Source organism: Natator depressus, chromosome 1 (assembly GCF_965152275.1).
Source record: "Natator depressus isolate rNatDep1 chromosome 1, rNatDep2.hap1, whole genome shotgun sequence".
NCBI lineage: Eukaryota > Metazoa > Chordata > Testudines > Cheloniidae > Natator > Natator depressus.
Genome location: NC_134234.1, coordinates 172,149,091 through 172,167,863, shown reverse-complemented (window position 1 = coordinate 172,167,863; position 18,773 = coordinate 172,149,091). Strand labels below are relative to the sequence as shown.

General features: G+C 39.2%; 1 protein-coding gene across 1 annotated transcript in view; it reads right to left on the bottom strand.

Annotated features, from left to right (window-relative positions):
• TMPRSS15 (transmembrane serine protease 15) overlaps positions 1 to 18,773 on the bottom strand; it is an 84,249-nt gene that overhangs the window by 56,573 nt on the left and 8,903 nt on the right. Inside the window, exons 5-10 of the mRNA XM_074945810.1 lie at positions 18,498 to 18,524; positions 16,793 to 16,819; positions 14,046 to 14,066; positions 12,214 to 12,333; positions 7,017 to 7,125; positions 236 to 345 (exon numbers count right to left, since the gene is read on the bottom strand). Coding sequence (XP_074801911.1) covers positions 236 to 345; positions 7,017 to 7,125; positions 12,214 to 12,333; positions 14,046 to 14,066; positions 16,793 to 16,819; positions 18,498 to 18,524 — 414 coding nt within the window. The remainder of the gene's footprint in view (positions 1 to 235; positions 346 to 7,016; positions 7,126 to 12,213; positions 12,334 to 14,045; positions 14,067 to 16,792; positions 16,820 to 18,497; positions 18,525 to 18,773) is intronic.

The window sequence follows — 18,773 nt, the reverse complement described above, 5'->3', positions numbered from 1 at the left end:
GGTAAATAGTATGCATTGGTGATCTTCAGATTTACTTAGACTGTAAGCCAAATAAAGCATTAAAAAGTGACTCTCTCCTTTGTATCTTAGAACAACATTTAGCAAGCCACTTTAAATGAGTAAGCAAATATATTTAGATCAGAAATCTTCAAAGAAAAAGGTAATCTGGACAACTATATGCATGTATTTGAGTCACTTCAAATATAATAATGACTGAAAAGTAATCCTGCCTTACCTCTTAAAATCTTGCTTGGTCCTGTACCTTCATAAATATTTAAAATGTCCGCATATTGTTGGGTATCAAAGGAAGTGAAGTTTAGTTTAATGGATAATCCTTGATTTGTACTAAAATAACAAAAAAACAAAAGAAAAAAAGTAAGATTATATGCTTCAGTAATTTTCCTTGTCTGTAGTAAATGAACTGTTCATATGAAGACTGTTTAATGGATAGTGCAGAAAAATTATGGGAATTGCATTATCAGCTTTTCTAATCTGTGCTAATCATGGTGAAATTTTAGATGAAACATTACACTTTGTACAATAGCAAAAGAGAACAGATGGGAAGCCTCTTCACCTGTGGAAACTGTAGGAAACAAACCTCACTTAAGCAACTGCTTAATTGATTATCCAGACCACCTTTTTTAAGGTTCTCTTAATTTTGATTGCTTAACTAAAGAAATGGACTCGAGAGTTGAATTTTAGTTTATAGATTTTTATTAAATATCCTTGCCAGTAGCAACTAATATTATAGGATATAGGAAGACAAAACTAGTGTTGAATTATGATTTGGATAACACAAACTAAAAAATTGGTTGATATAACCATTCAGGTTTTCAGAATCAAATTAAACAACCACCATAAAAAATAATATTTATCCTCAATTACTATCTTGAGAAGGTGACTTAGTTTAGATATTTGACTCAGAGTCCCTCAGAACAGGGCCCCCCTTGAGTCATTTGTTTCTCAATCCCGATGTTGCTAACTGAGAGGAAAAAACAATCCAAAGCTAGATCACAACACAGTTTTATCAGTTACTTTCATAACAATTCACCAACATCTCTTTCCCAATGGATCTATAGTAGTCAACTCTTATTACCTATTTCCCAATTAATTATATTAGCCCCAGGATCTAACTAACACTCCTAACCGTCTAACAAACTCATACCTTTATGACAAACTGTACAGACTGAGTGTAGTAGAAGAAGCTTGTACACTTGGTCTCATTTTATGTCTGTATACACCTAGAATTTAAAAGGCAGTATGCAACCATTCACTATGGTAGCTGAATGCACATTTCTTTTACAATCTTAGTTAACAACAGAAACGTTTTCATTTCTAAAACTACTTTACAATAATCTTGATTGGAACCTATTACAAAATAGGGACACACACACTATAACTCTGACAATCCTTAAAGCACATATACAAGCATGTACACATCCTTACTACGTAGGTACCTAGTTTCAGGAAGTGGTCAATTGACTAATTTGGGTCATCACCTAAGAGAAAGTCTGTATCACCTGATCTTTGCTTAGTGGTCAGCTTTTTAGTTCAGTTTTCATTCACAGTAGCTGTTCACTTTGCAAACACAGATGGAGCAAAAGACAAACACAACCATAGTTTTTCCCCAGTGCGCTAGTAGGCAACTAGAATTGCTGGAAAATAGAAACATTCAGTTAATGACTTCTATCTGAGAGAGATACTTAATGTCACCAGGAGGAGTCCCTGGTGGCTGGTCCAGGACCTTAGTCTTCTCTGGTCCAGATGTCTTTGGCTTTCAGGAAGTGATGTACTGAAAGAGATAGGCCCTTTGATCCCATTTCTGCTGGGTGGTTCAACTTTATCCTTTTCTTGGAGGTGCTGGAATGGACCGCTGGTGACCCATACTACTTCTGAATATTAGAAATGGCCAACCAAAATAAGAGTTCTCATCATCCTCTCAGGGAATGAGACATAAGCTTTTGAGTTCTTGCAACTGGGATTGGGATTTTCCAGGCGCTTTATGCAACATGCTTTGTTACACCAGTTTGTGTACAGCAAGTTAGGTCATAGCTGTTGGTGCAACCAACTTGAGTTGTATCTTGAACACTAGCTTCACTAGCTTTGCAGTTATGCCTGCTCAAGTTGCAGCTTCTCCAGCAACTCTCTGCTAGCCGCTGAAATCTCCAAAGTTCATATCATTTATACAAAGTCCCTCCATATTCTTTGATACTCTTTAAACTTGTTATAACAGTCCATTATACAATGCAAAATCAGTTCAAGAACTGTTGTTCTCCAACAGGCCAAAACAGAGGTATAAATCTTCCATTTCTGTTCTTCTTTCAACAACAATGGTGAGGCCTTGGTATGTATGGCTGAGCTGAGTCCATGCATTATATATAACCAGTTACGTTTCTGATTATTCTACTCTGTGCTCAAGTGTCCTTATAAACTCACTGTTTGGTTTCAATTTCTTTTATTTATTGTCTCTCTCACTGCAGGTGTATTTCACTAGCTTGACAGCATAAGCATGCTTGATTGCAAACATTAGGCTTATTTTATCACTTAAGCTAAAATTGATCAGTATGAACACAACCGCTTTCTTTCCTAACAATACCACCCATGAATAAACCCTGTCATTAAAGTCTTCAATATTTTGCCCAAAACTGTATCACCTATAGTTGCCTTTCCTTTTATATACATATTAATCATAATATTAGATTTAATCCAGTTCCCTATTTCAGTGCTGTATCTGGCACATCATATAATACCAATGTTTGATGTTAAATACATTTTTCATTCACTCATTTATTCATTCACAGACAGGAAAAAGGGGAAGTCTCTTTAGCTCCATCAGTGGTACACTCTTGCAAAAGGCTACAGCGACTTCACTCAGGGCACAGTCAACCTGTGCAACTCCTTGTGAAGGTTAGGACTATAACAGGGTTTAAAAGAGAACTGGATAAATTAATGGAGGTTAAGTCCATTAATGGATATTAGCCAGGATGGGTAAAGAATGGTGTCCCTAACCTCTGTTTGTCAGAGGGTGGAGATAGATGGCAGGAGAGAGATGACTAGATCATTACCTGTTAGGTTCACTCCCTCTGGGGCACCTGGCATTGGCCACTGTCCATAGACAGTATCCTGGGCTGGATGGACCTTTAGTCTGACCCAGTATGGCCATTCTTATGTTCTTATGTTACTCTGATTTTTCTCAAACTATTGAAGAAACCTAGGTGTTAGACCTTGAGTTTTTATTCTCTTGGTCATTTGTTCTATCTTTTCTAAGAGGCCTTAATGATTGGGCAAATTCTTATATAGTGATAACTCATAACCTTGGTTACTACCAGAGCCTACAGATTCCTTACATACATAAAACATGCACTTCAGGGTTTGAACCTTCTAATAATTTGGAATCAGAAGTAGAAATGGGTAGCTCTTTTTCTTAAACTGGTTGCTAATTTGAGGCCCTCTTCTGATACTTGGCTCATGATGAGTATCACCTTAATTCCCAAGTAGCTTCATTTAAGTCAAATGAACTTTTGTGGAGTATTTCAATAATCAACAAGAGAAAGGATTTCAGAATCTATGACTTAGTCCATGCTACCTTCCTCCTTGTTCCAAAACCACAATTTAAGTTCAGAAGAACCGGAGCTGTCCAATCTATGAGTTGGCTCTATGTCTTCACTTCTAAGCGTCACACAGCAGTCTGTTGCATCAGTTCAATATCACAAGTGCTGCATCCTATTCCCCCCCCCATCACATTTTCCATATTTTTTCTAAATGATTCTCTCTCTACTCTCCCCATCAGAAATACGTGGTGGTCCAAGATCCATAAGTCCTCTGCCAAAATCAATTAATCATTCCAACAGAACCATTGATTTGTTGTTCTCTGTGGTTGTGATTCCCAGTGGAAATCCAAATACAGATTTGAAAGCAACAGTCTCAACATGCCTGTCATAACCAGTTAGGAGATACACATGGAACAAGGTTTCATGCAGCTTGTAATCCTTTTTATTTTTCTTTTGTGGCTGTGCACAGATAGAAACATAAAGATATATATTTATGAAAATGAAAAGATGAAGAATGCTGTGAAAAGTAAATACACTGGGGGAGGACTGCTTGTGTAATTAAATATGATGGAGGGAAATTGACCACACTGTTGCCATCATATTATTTTTCTGCTTTAGGTAAAAAAAAGATGAAATTATATCTTTATTAAGGAAACAACTAGAAAAGGGAACACAGAAGACATCTTTTATCAGGGGTCACTGCTGAACTTTTTGGTTACTTAGTAGAGAAGGAAAGGATGGAAAAAGATCAAACTTGGTTGTGTTGCAGGTTGATTTTTTTTAATAAATATTTTCTAACAAGAACAACATAAAATGCATCCCATTGGTGACTGAAAAATTCAAAAGACTCCCCAAAGAAACAATTGCACCCTGAAGGAAGACAAGTGTCTGAGTTAGGAGATACCCAGCTGATCTTTTCAGGCTTTCATTGTGAGTACTCAGGCTTTTCTAAGGCAGAGAACTGAAGAATAAAACTAGACAATTATTTTTCCCATTGAGAAACATGTAGCTACACACATTTGATGCATCATTACTGTAATGTTGGACATAGTAGATGAACCTTTAAAAGGCCTTTGACTCAACTACACCAGAGGGTGTGGCATCCAAAGGTTAACCCTTAGATACAGGACACTCCCTCTTATGTTTGCATGTTATCTGTGATGCTCCTTTATCTATCAATTCACTTTGCAGCACAATCTCATCACTTCATGACAGAGAAGTGCTAGAGAGCTTCTATATAAAGGGTAGGTATTATTGTTAGTAATAACTGATGGGGTGATTTTGATTCAGATTACTGACATGGGAGTATTTTAATATGAAAGCATTCTCATCCAGACCTACTCTGACCTTTGTGGGATGATGTCATGGGGTTCACTCACCACTAGGGGTGCATCCTCCTGACCGTTCTGGGGATTAGCTCCTTCCAGGTGCTGTCCCCACCTGTGGTGGTCTCCCCACCCATCGTCCTCTTTCACCTTGTGGCCCCTCTTACGTCAGCAGCTACAGCTTCCTCTTTGTGTCTTGGACCTCCCTTTCTGGGGCATCAAAGTCTTTCAAGGCAAACTGTCCAAGGGAGTCTACTCACTACTGCCTGGTCTGTGACACTTCCCCATTGGCTGGCAGGGGAACCCAGGCTCATCCGCTACTATGGGTTCCAGCTCAGAGACCCTCTAGTCAGCTACCAAGCTCTTTTCCACCCTGGATCTTACTGCCTTTTCCCGAAGGCTTTCCTTACCTTTTGATTCTACCCTCTTCTCTGGGTTTGTCAGCCACACACATCCTTCCTTCCTAGGAAGTAACTTTAGGCTACTTGTCTCTATACCCCCAAACACACCTTCCTTCTTCCAGGGAGTGACTAGAGCCTACTTCCACGTATCCCCTTTCTGCTCTCAGCTCCTGGGCTTTACGCAGGCCCTGCTTGTTCCTGTCCAGCTGAGCCTTGCCTAATTAATTCCTGCTCCCGCCTCCTCCTCCAGGTGCTGCCTGGGAAGCACATTGGCCCTGATAGCCAGCCTTACCCCTTCAAGCCTTGTCTGGGATGGACACCCCATCACAGAGGGGTACTTTCATTCAGGCAGAGCCCCAATGACTCTAATAGGGGCCTTATGCCTTATTCCATCTTTTGTAGGTATGTGGGCCATAATTTATTTCATGTGTTTAAATTGGGTAAATTCATCACCAAGGCCTATATTTTAAAAATTAGGTGGCTACAGTTTGGGTCCTAAACCCTTTTTTAGGTACATGATTGTCAAAAGTGCTGAGTACCTACCTGTTTCCACTGATGTCACTGAGAGCTGTTGGGTGCTCAGGCTACTTATTTAGGTGCCTTATTTTAGTCACCCAATTTTGAAAATCTTGGTCCAAAATCCCTAGATCAGTGGTTCCCAACCTTTCCAGACTACTGTGCCCCTTTCAGGAGTCTGATTTGTCTTGCCTACCCCGAAGTTTCACCTGACTCTTAATATATAATATCTACTATATCTGATAATTAGTGTTTGCCAGCAATTATCAGTGAATGGCACTGCAGATATCAGAAGCTGGAGAGTGATGAATGTGTTTATAAAAAGGAAAACAGAAGACTTAAATACACTGCTGACTAATTGAGATAAATGGGCAAGTTAAGGACCTGCCCTGCCAGAACAACCTCAAAAACTGGGACTTTCAAAGGAGCCTGTGTGATTTAGGATCCCAACTGTCACTGAATTTCAGTGAGAATTGGGTGTCTAACTCCCAAATTAATCACCCTCATTGGGTACATGAGGATCACAAGACTGCCATTTTACAAAGACATTACAAGAACCTTTGCCTCTCAAAGTACTTTTGAGTGTGCTAGTTGGTATAGAGTGGGATTTTCAGAAGCACCTAAGGCCCAGATCCTTGAAGATATTTAGGCACATAAGTCCCACTGAAATCAATGGGAGTTAAGTGTCTAAAAATCTTTGAAGAGCTGGGCCAAAGTGACTTAGGAATGGAAGTCCCATCGACTTCCAGCAGAGACTTGTGCCCCTAAGTCACTTAGGCACATCTGAAAATCCTGCTCGTCAACAACAGTTATCTCTTTCTAAACTATTGCTTTGAAGGTAATATTTCCAGTAATATTTTTATTAAAGATAACATTCTGTGGTATGGAGAGTCAACTGAGTGGTAATACTCCCAAATTATCCAGAGCAGACAAGTACTTACATATATAGAAAGTCAGTACCCGAGGTTTCTCATATCATCCCTACCACCTCATGCATCAAATATCTTAAGTGAAAAAAATTGATGGTATATTTGACTCTTGAAGTTTGTGCCTTGTTTTAAAGAAAGATTTGTACATAAATGGAAGAAATTTCTATTGTACATTTTACACGAACCTCTTAACAGGGAATACAAAACACAGGGGATACGTTCTGATATACAGGAAATGAGAACACCTTACAATCAAATAGATGCTAGGAAACAACATGTTTTGAAGCTACTTACCGTATAATCCATTGGCAAACAATGTTTGAATTATAAGGCTTTGGATAATTAATAGAGTGGAAAGATCCAGAGGAGCCAGTCAACATAAATTTTCCATCACAAGTTGTAGCTGTAAAGAAATAATCATTAATATTTGCCATAGTACAATATGAAATTTGAAGGTATTGCCTGAATGAAACTGGGCTCAGAAACAGGCTTATATCCACAATTTGTAAAATGTTTTATAGGGAACAGTCCTGCATTGACAGGGGGATAAGCTAAATGACCCAATAGATCTTTCCAATCTCTAACTCCTATAACTGTATGATTTCACAGTACAAGCTTGACTTTTTTTTGTCTCACTGACATATTATGGAAAACATTGTACAGTAGTCAGAGACAACACTACTTATCTAGCCATTCATTTTTTGTATTCTCCTTCCCTGTTTTATTATTATTAAGTGCATTCACAGAGACACAGGATCTTGCCTTTAGAGTTCATATTTCCTACTGCTCATTCATCCTTGAGCTCATGAAGGATGAGGTTCACACCTTTTTTAAAAATCAGTGAATTAACCAAAAACACAAATGCAAAAAGCCCAGTAAGAACATGAAAATGAACAAAGTTTTACATTTGCACATTGTCATAAATATAAAGGGAAGGGTAAACCCCTTTAAAATCCCTCCTGGCCAGAGGAAAAATCCTCTCACCTGTAAAGGGTTAAGAAGCTAAAGGTAACCTCGCTGGCACCTGACCAAAATGACCAATGAGGAGACAAGATACTTTCAAAAGCTGGGAGGAGGGAGAGAAACAAAGGGTCTGTGTCTGTCTAGATGCTGCTTTTGCCGGGGATAGAACAGGAATGGAGTCTTAGAACTTTTAGTAAGTAATCTAGCTAGGTATGTGTTAGATTATGATTTCTTTAAATGGCTGAGAAAAGAACTGTGCTGAATAGAATGACTATTTCTGTCTGTGTGTCTTTTTTGTAACTTAAGGTTTTGCCTAGAGGGATTCTCTATGTTTTGAATCTAATTACCCTGTAAGGTATCTACCATCCTGATTTTACAGAGGTGATTCCTTTACTTCTATTTACTTCTATTTCTATTAAAAGTCTTCTTGTAAGAAAACTGAATGCTTTTTCATTGTTCTCAGATCTAAGGGTTTGGGTCTGTGGTCACCTATGCAAATTGGTGAGGATTTTAACCAAACCTTTCCCAGGAAGTGGGGTGCAAGGGTTGGGAGGATTTTGCGGGGAAAGACGTGTCCAAACTACGTTTCCCAGTAAACCCAGTTAGAGTTTGGTGGTGGCAGTGGATATTCCAAGGACAAAGGATAAAATTAATTTGTACCTTAGGGAAGTTTTAACCTAAGCTGGTAAAAGTAAGCTTAGGAGGTTTTCATGCAGGTTCCCACATCTGTACCCTAGGGTTCAGAGTGGGGGAGGAACCTTGACACACATTTTGAATTCCATAGGGTATTTTTTGCTAAAACAGAGGCATTGTCCAAATCTAACATTAAATACTTTTCCTGTATCCTCACTGACACTGATCATTAGGGTAGTCTTATTTTTAAAATAATATAAATGTTTTTCCCTATGCTTTCCATTTACCATTTAGATATTTTACTTGAAAAATGGACAGTTACTATATTTTAAATGCAATGCCACATATTACTCAGGGAACAAGAGAAAGTTGCTCAATTTGATACAGATCATAAGAAGTTATATATTGTTAGTAAGATATTTTTGTCTCTATTAATATGGATGTGACTCTTACCCCATTATTAATAATAATAATGTGCTAAATTTATCAAGTGCACAAAGGTATGGTATTTTCTTATAGATGTGTAGCAAAATAGATGCCAGCCTCGTAGAGTTATCACCCCATAATGACTCAGGCAAAGTTTGGCATGTGCTTTGTTTGTTCAACAATTCCCTTTTGCTGGTCTCCCATCCCCCTTTCCTTTATCTGCTCTCTCACACTATCTGCCCCTAATCCAACCCTCCCCATCACAGATCTTGGACTGACTGTAAGAGGGCTACACAACACAAGGGCATTAAAACATAAATCCACTTATCCAAGCAGGAGATTTCCCCAAACAGTCACAAAGAGTTAGTGTTTAAAGGTACTGGCATAGGGCTAATGGAGTTATCCCTTTGGATTTCCCTAGCCTCCTCACTGGTGACTCTGGATTGCTTCAGCTACTTCCCCTGCAGAGAAAGGAGGCACCTTGGGTCAGGGCAAGGCAGAGTCTGAGCTGTTCTTTTGACTTCTTCTGCTGCATTGCTGGAGACCCTGGGTAGCTCCAGCTGCTTCCCTTACTGGGACAGAAGAAGGACCTTTTGGTCCAGTGTGGGGTTTCCTGGAAATTGCTCTTGTTGCTTCTCCACCCCGCGAGAATCTGGACAGCTCCAACCACTTGTCTTGGAGGCTGGGTGCATTTAGGATTTAATCCTGCTCTCATTTAAGTCAATGACAACACTCACATTAACTTCAAAAGAGTAGGATCCAGCCCATCTGTTTCATGTGCAGAGCCTTTACTTGTCAATGAAGGTTTATTTCTTCACTGCCAACGTAGGTTAATCTCTGTTAGCAAAGTAGCGATGCTGTGAAGTAGGTTTATTATGGTAGACAAAAACAGGGGTCTTCGCACCCATTATGAAAAATAATGCCCCCAAGTGCTGAGCGCCCAAACTCCCTCTCCTTAGACTGATGTGCTACATGGCTGCTTTTCCAACAAAATTAATTAATAAAAACAGTTTAGGCTTTCCCTACTTCTCTGGAGACCCCTTAACTGCTATTTCTAACTGCCCTTCAGTATTGCCTATTGCTGCTGCTGCCCATAGCACAGCCAGAAAGAAACATTTCATGGCAATTTTATTGATAAAACTAGAAAATGAATGTATCTTCATCCGTTGTCTGAATCTCTGCTTAAAAGCTTATGGATTTCACTACACTTTGTCAAAGGCAGGAAGAAACGGTTAGAATTTCACCTTTCCTGTAATGTATCTATACATCTCTAGCATATGCTAAATTCAGTAATACTAGAGGGAGAAATAAACTGGAGGGAGGAGAGGAGGAATCAAGTAGCTTAGTTGTTTAAGTTGTTTAAAGGGAAATAGCACTTTTTGTGTGCCAAAGTACTTGCAACAAGAATTATAAATTGTCTGTAAATCTCATTGTAAAACTCTGTGGCACTTCTGAAAAGCCAGACAACTTTAGCTATTATACAGCTGTATTAAGTCACTCTGGGGGATGGGACAGGAGTGAAAAATCAAAGAGGTAGAAAACTTGGCAGGTCTCCCAAATGTGCACATTGCTTATTGCCTTTCTGTACACTGGCTCTGCAAATGTTGCTAAGAAGCCTAAATATAGAAGCCTGGAAAAGCTCTTTACTTTTGAGCATAAGATTTAAGATTCAAAATCTAAAATAAGGGTGATGGGCTGAATAACATGTTATCCTGAAACCAGACTTTTATATTTCCCCAGGTTGTGAAGAACAGCTTTCAGTGAAAATGTGAACTGAAAAGAATAGGTTGGATGCTTGATCCACCAGGCACAAATGAAAAGGAAAAGGATACCACCAGTAACTCCCTAGAGCAGGCTGTAACTCCTGGATTTTGCTTTGTGAATACTCTACATCAAGCTTCTGTGTGACATAATTGCACATCATCTCTGTCCTAAAGACCCAGGCAAGTTTGGACTCAGTTTTACATATTCAATGCAATCTAAATAAATGTTGCTTTAAGTAAGAAATAATGTTCTGATTTTTCAAAGTAACTGAGCAGTCAAAGATTTCACTGAATTCTCCCTTATTTTACAAGTGTTTCTATTAGTTCTCTACAAAACATAAGCAAAATCTGTGAGCAAAACTGACCTCACAAGCAAACTTGGTCCTGCCTCAGGGCAGGGGGCTATACTTGATGACTCTCAAGGTCCCTTCCAGCCCTGCATTTTTGTGATGCTCTGAAAAAGTGTTATTTATTCTAATAAAAAATATGCAATACTGTTAACCATAAAAAACGATTGGTTTATTTCTTTAAATGTTGCAGGTAGAATACTTTGTATTACACATAACGTGGAATATTTATGTACTGCTTCAGACCGCTGTACAAACTTTAGCTAAATCATTGGCAGGTGCTATTGCATCAAACTTTTTCTGAGTCAAAGGCCCAATTACGCAAACTCCTGAATTCCTTTTCACTTCCACTGATTTAATGGGAATTGATGGCTGGAATGAAATTTATTTGGCTAAGTTTGTAGCGAAGTGCAAGATTACAAGAGATTTAAGTATGTGTGGCGGCTTTTTTTCTCTAGTGCTTTGTTCCAGTTGTTAAAGAACTACATTTTTTCCCCAAGAAGGTCACTAACACTGGTCACAGGTTTCCGAAAGGAGGAAACTCAAGTGTCCAAAACCCTGACGGACCTGCAGAGTGATAAGTGGTGGTTCCCAGAAGGGAGTATAACTTGGTTTTGAGCTAAGTGTGAGGAGAAGAATGAGATTCCACCCGAAGACAGGTACAGCAAGGGACCAGAGAGACAAGAAAGGGGTCAGAGGTGCAGTTAGCACATAACAAGAGCAGTCAACAATTTGAAGAAGGGGCTCAGCACCATTTGAGGTCAGACCTATTCTTGAGATGTTCATGAGTCATTTTTGGTAATATTTGATCAGTTCCATTGCAAACATTCTAGCAAGATAGAAACCAGGTTTGAGATAATAAAGAGAGACCTATAAATTGCCTCAGTGCAGTAGAATCCCCCTGGTCAACAGTATTAAAAGCTAATTGAGACCAGTGAGCAATGGAAGAACATCAGATTGAAGTAGGATACCATTATCAACTATCACAAGGGACATCTTTGTACTGGTTCCACCAAGAAATTAAGGTTAATGCATCCTGGAGATGGCGTATGTGGTTCTGCAGCTGCATAGCAACATCATTTGATAGCACAATGTTGGATATCATTGGTAAATTATTTGAGAACGGCTTTTCCATTAAATGAATAGAGCTGGCTTATGCTGCTTCAGCATTAAAGCATACGAATATTCATAAAAATATTAAGCTAATCTATAGTTTCATACATTTCTTGAAGAGTAAATTATCTTTTTGAATTCTATTTTTCACTTCTAGTGGGATTGGTTTGGAAAATACTTTTACTGCTTAATGTATTGACAAGTACAAGCAGATTTAAAGATTGATTCAGAGCTTTACATTCTTACCACATATTTTTTCAGATTCATCTGAACCATCTGGGCAGTTTGGTACTCCATCACAAAATAAGTCTTTACTTATGCAGTTTATGGCATCAGCACAAGGTTCTTCAGGAGGCAAACATGTCACTGAAATAATAATTGAGAAAAGAAAAGGGGAAAAATAAAATTATATTAGAAAGGAGAACTGACTTGCCTTTGGGACTCCAACACAAACCTGACTACACAACAATTGTGAGTGGTATGTCTAACTTGCTTATGGTGTTTTTACATGCTCTGAGTCAATAAATAATACCTGAAAGGTGAATATTAGTACAGAAGGGTGAATAAGTTCAGAAATATGAAAACTGAACATTCACTTCTTGTTAGAACTAAGCTCAAAAGGAGGGCTGGTGGAAATCTTTTTATCACTTTTTTTTGCAAAATGAAAAAAAAATCATTTTTATTTGACTCAATTGGAAATTCATTTTTTCCACCTTCAATCATTTCATAAAGAATTTAAAATTTGTCACGGAAAAAAAATTCTCACATTTTGAACAGCACTAATAAAAAAGCCCTTTAAAGGACAAATTTTAGTAATATTATAAATCTCTGAGGAAACAAATCTATTTTTGTACAATTCTCTGCCCAGATTCTGCAATCAGCTCCCTGGGGGTGGACCCTTAAGTCTGTATGGAGTCACACTAACTGCACTGCCCAAGGGTGTAAGTGTCCCTCCACATGGATCTAATTGTTGGATCAAGGCCAAAGAGTGCAGTCCTGTCCCCATTTAAGTGAATAAGAATTCTGCCAATGGAGCAGGATTGAACCATAAAGACATTTTGGATAAGCATCCTGGAAGTACATACCTCACGGGATAGAGGTGGGGAGAAGGGTAATCACTCAGTTCTATGTACATTTGTTTTTGTTAGTAAATGCATATGAGTGAAGGTGGAAAAGATCTGACTTAAGAAAAAAGGGGCAAAATACTTATAAGAACATAAGACTGACCACACTTGATCAGATATATGGTCCCTCTAACCCAGTATCCTGTCTTTTGACCATGGCTAGTGCCAGATGCTTCAGAGGGAATCAACAGAACAGAACAATTATTGGGTGATCTATCTTGTCCTCCACCTTCTGGGAATCACAGGTTTAAGGACACCCAGAGAAAGGGGTTGCATCCCTGACTATTTTGGACTAATAGCCATTGATGAACCTATTCATGAATTAATTTAATTCTTGTTTGAACCCAGTTATACTTTTGGTCTTCACAACATCTGGCAATGAGTTCCACTGGTTGACTATGCATTGAGTGAAGTACTTCCTTTTCTTTGTTTTAAACCTGATGCCTATTAATTTCATTGGGTGACCCCTGGTGATTTTGTTATGTGAAGGGGTAAATAACACTTCATTATTCACATTCTGCACACCATTCATGATTTTGTAGACCTCTATCATATCCCTCTTAGTCATCTCTTTTCTAAAATGAAGTCCCAGCGTTTTAAATCTCTCCTCATTTGGAAGCTATTCCATACCTCTAATAATTTTTGTTGCCCTTCTCTGCAACTTTTCCAATTGTAATTATATATAGTTAAGCTGGGGAAACCAGAACTTCACATAGTATTCAAGGTGTGGATATACTATGGATTTATATAGTGGCATTATGGTATTTTCTGTTTTATAATCTATTCCTTTCGTGATGATTCTTAACAATCTTAGCTTTTTTGACTGCTGCCGCACTCTGAGCAGATGTTTTCACAGAACTATTCTTGAGAGGTAACAGCTAACTTAGACCTACCATTTTGTGTGTACAGTTAGGGTTTTTTTTTCCCAATGTGCATTACTTTGCATTCATCAACACTGAATTTCACCTTTTGTTGCTCAGTCACCCAGTTTTCTGAGATCACTTTGTAACTCTTCACTTTGGACTTCCCTATCTTGAGAAATTTTGTATTGTCTGCTAACTTTGCCACCTCACAGTTTACCCCTTTTCCCAGACTATTTATGACCATGTTGAACAGCATGGGTCCCAATATGGATCCTTGGGGGCCCTGGCTATTTAACTCTCCCTCCTGTGAAAACTGACCATTTATTTCTACCCTTTTTTTCCTATCTCTTATCTCTAGTTACTGATCCATAAAAGAACTTTCCTGTTATGCCATGACTGCTTACTTTGCTTGAGAGCCTTTGGTGAGGGACCTTGTCAAAAGCTTTCTGAAAGTCCAAGTACACTATAACACTGGATCACCCTTGTCTGAATACTTGTTGACACCCTCGAAGAATTCTAATAGATTGGTGAAGCATGATTTCCCTTTACAAAAGCCATATTTACTCTTCCCCGACATATTGTTGTCACCCATGTGTCTGGTAATTCTATTCTATACTATAATTTCAACCAGTTTGCCTGGTACTGAAGTTAGGCTTACCAGCCTGTAATTGCCAGGATTGCAACTGGAGCCTTTTAAAAAAATTGTTATATTAGCCCTGCTCCAGTCATCTGGTAGACAGACTGATTTAAACAATGGACTATATACCACAGTTAGTAGTTCTGCAATTCCAGATTGGAGTTCCTTCAGAACTCTTGGGTGAATACCATCTAGGGTGACAAGACAGCAAATGTGAAAAAATGGGACAGGGGGTGGGGGGTAATAGGAGCCTATATAAGAAAAAGACCCCAAAATTAGGACTGTCCCTGTAAAATCGGGACATCTGGTCACCCTAATACCATCTGACCCTGGTGACTTATTACTGTTTAAATAATCAATTTGTTTCAAAACCTCCTCCACTGACACCTCAGTTTGAGACAGTTCCTCAGATTTGTTATCTAAAAAAAGAATGGCTTCTGTGTAGGAATCATCCTTACATCCTCTGCAGTGAAGCCCAATTGCAAATAATTCATTTAGCTTCTTTGCAACAACCCTGTAAATAAAATATTTGCAATACAAAGTGAAGGTGTAAGAAAGAAAATCTGCCATTTGCACTCAAGCAATAGGCCATACACTTCATAGCCTTTATATCATAGCCTGTTTTATGCAGAATAAGAATGTTGGACAGGGCACTGCAAATGTGAAATGGGAATTCCAACTTTCTCTACGACAACCACCAAGGATAAGTAGAAGAACCTTAAATATACCATTCAATTCTAACTCTTCACTGAAGTATCAGCAAAGGGAATGATCACAAATCTTGGTGAGATGCTTGAACTTAGTACATTTCTAGACGCAATGAAAAAAACACCAACAAAACTACACCAAATATCCAGAGATATGCTTTGAGTGAAATTAATATGCAATAAGAGGGTTGTGTTTACAAAAGATATCTTCAATTCCATTTTTATTCCTATTCAAAAAACCAAACTGCACTGCTATCTTCTGGGCATAAGAAAACTGGTATTTTGTTTGAAAATGCTTCTTTTTTTTATTTTAAGACTGAAAAACAAATTACCTCTAAATCACAATCCATAGAGGAGTATAAATTGCTACTGTACATGTAAAAATTACAAATGCTTAGACATATCTGAAATGCATTTGTGTTTCTCATACTTTGCACTAATTAATGATTCTGGGAAATATTTTCAAAGGTACACATGGCAGTGTAAGAGTGTGGGACTCAACCCTGCGGCACCTCCTGCTGGTGTCCTGGGAATTAGCTCCACTTCCAGCCTTGGAGCGCCCTCTTCAGGCCGGTGTCCCACTTACACCGGGCCCTCGTGTCCCTCCAGGACCTGGTGCCCCTTGTATGCTGGGGTGCTGACCCCTGGCAGTAACCCCTCACTTGCAGGGTCTCCCCTCCCTGGGGGACCTCCCACCCCCTATCCCTACCTCGCCTCAGTCGTAGGCTCCTGCCAGTCACCAGCTAGCCCCCACGCCCTGGGGCAGACTGCAGTATAAGCCACTCATCACAGGCAAGGTTGAGTTTGGACCTGCTGCCTCTGTCTCACCTTGGGCTGTCCCCTGAAGCCCCAGTACCTGTTGGGCCTAATGCTAGGCCGCAGCCTGGGGCTTTTCTGGCTGGAGCTCCCCAGTTCCTTAGGCCCTTCCCCAGCCCTGCTCTAATCTAGGTACTCTGCTTAGGTCCCTGCAGCCATGTCCCTCCCTCTCAGAAGCTAGAGAGAGTCTCTTGAGCTTCAGCCCAGCAGCCCCTTTATAGGGTCAGCTGAGTCTGTTTGGGGCGTGGCCAATCTGAGGCTGCCTCCCATTCAGCCCAGCCTAAGGCTCCCAGCCCCGGCCCTCTCCCAGTACCATTTTAAGTCCTTCCAGGCAGGAGCGGGTGACCACCCTGCTACAGGCAGATAGGTACAAAACTTCCACTGAAAGCCAGTGGGAATTAAGCACCTGACTGTAATTTGTGCTTTTCAAAATATCCCCTATAGTCCACGATTTGCAAAAATAGCTCTATTAATCCAACACAGTATACTATACAATATCCTTTGTGTTTAGGACCCAATCTTGAAAGGTCTGCTCTGTGCATGGCTCTCCCTTTTCAGTCAATGGAAAGTCTATGTATGAAGTATTTGTAGGCTCAGGCCCATCATTTGTACAAGTGAATGGATACCAAAGTCTTCTATGTAAAACATCAACCTTTTCACTATATTTAAGTTACCAACCTGAAGACTTGCTTGTAGTGAGTGGTTCTGAAATTATATAAACAAAGCAACCTCAAGATTAAAACATTTCAGGAGCACATTTCCTATCCCTTAAAGGCCTAATAAAAATCTTCCCACTATTGGAAAAGTGTTAATTATTGCTTTAAAGAAGCCCATATTTGCTACTCTGACATTGTCCAGCGTCAAGCAAAGCCACCGACTCTCATGAGTCTCAAAACTCCAGCTCCTGGAGTCAGGTGAGAATCTCAGTTTTGATTTTCTAAATAGTTAAGTTTCTGTTGCTCTTGGCTTTGTAGAAAAGCTTGAAAATGTTAACTTTAAAAGGTCAACAATCCATAACATAACATAAATAATCCAACATATGTTATTTTTAAATCTCATGATTTATTAAGCTAATCTCATCATATATGTGTGTATGCATGCAAACCGAGAGAGAGAGAGAGAGACTTCAGGTAAATACCAGGTTCTTCCATTAACAAACAATAGCATTATCTTGTATTCTCATGATATGCAAAGGTTCTGACCTGAAGCTGATGGAAGGGGACTTGTAGTGAGATTCGCAGGCTCTGCTAGAACAAAACATAGTTGAGATAACCTTAGTTTAGTTCTAATCTATATCTGTAAACACTCTAGTGTGTAGATTTACTTTTTTGATGGTTCTCAAAAAAAAATCTGAAAAGTTTGGGTGCTTATCTGTTGGTTATCCCATCAACATCTTCCTCCTAACCTTTCTAACAATAGTCTACTTTTTTCTTCTTACCCTACTCCTCCCGAAGCACCTTCTTCCTCTACCATAGGCCCTTGGCTGCTGATTAAGGTATTGGTTATTGTGCGTATGTACTATTGCCAAGACCTCAAGTGTGATCATCTCATCTTTATCTCAAAAAAAGATATGTTATCACAGCCAAAGAAGAGCATCTTTCAGCTCAAGAGATAGAGGCTTTGTTTTTGGAGAAAGAACAGACCTGAGTTGAAAATCAGGTGCAAAGTGTGTGGTGTAGTTGACAACAAAGATGCTTGTGTGTACGTAGTGATTGATCATTTAGGGTACAACTTTCTCTCATTACAATTGCATGCAGGGTCAAGTTAGCTCTGAATTACACAAGGGGATCGTTACATATTTCAGTCTCTCCCTTTGACTCTCTTCCAACTGGCTTTAATTGCTCACCTTTGATTCTGAATTTGTAAGGCCCAGCAGCTGTGGCAGCATCCCCGTGTCCAGGGAAACCTAAGTGTGCCTTTCCCCATAAGATTTCCATTGAGAATGGAACCAAAGCTTAGGAAAGTTGTTGCACTAACCATCTCTCACAACATAAGGATGGATAGCTCTGGCCTTATCTAAACCAATCTGAACCTTTACAAAGTTTTTGTTTGGAGTCAATGGGTGGGCAAAGATTTATGCTTGTTTTTATTTTTTTTCCAGACTGGTTTAAATCACTAGACTCCAAGGACTTCCATACAAAATACAAAAGTTTGTCTCCTCATTATAGGTGAGTTCAAATCCAAGCGTCTTAGATTATCTAGGGTATTACTTCAAATGACATATCACTTTATTGACCAGCTCCCCAGTTGCTGTACTGAAGTGCATCTCCAATGAAGTCAATGCAGCTATGCCAATTCACACAGGATGAATATCTGGCCCTACGTTTGTTATCGTACCTTACTTGGGCACACAAGCTAGTTTTCATTTACAAGAAGTACTGACCTGATGATGTTAGAGGTGGGCTTGTAGTCAGAGTTTCAGGAGCTGTTGGAACAAAATCAAGTTAAGTGTAAATTTTCTGTATAAAGTATTTTGGAGTTTCACATTAGTGTAGGACTACCTCAAATATTTCTTTACTTGAATGTTCCTCTGAGCCATCTGAAATTTTCCAATTCTCTCCTGGTGAATATCCTACCTCTCTTGCAGCTTTTCCTCCCACTCTGCAAGCTCACCAAGGTTTACCATTCCACATCAAGCCCTTTCTCCCAACTCTCTCTC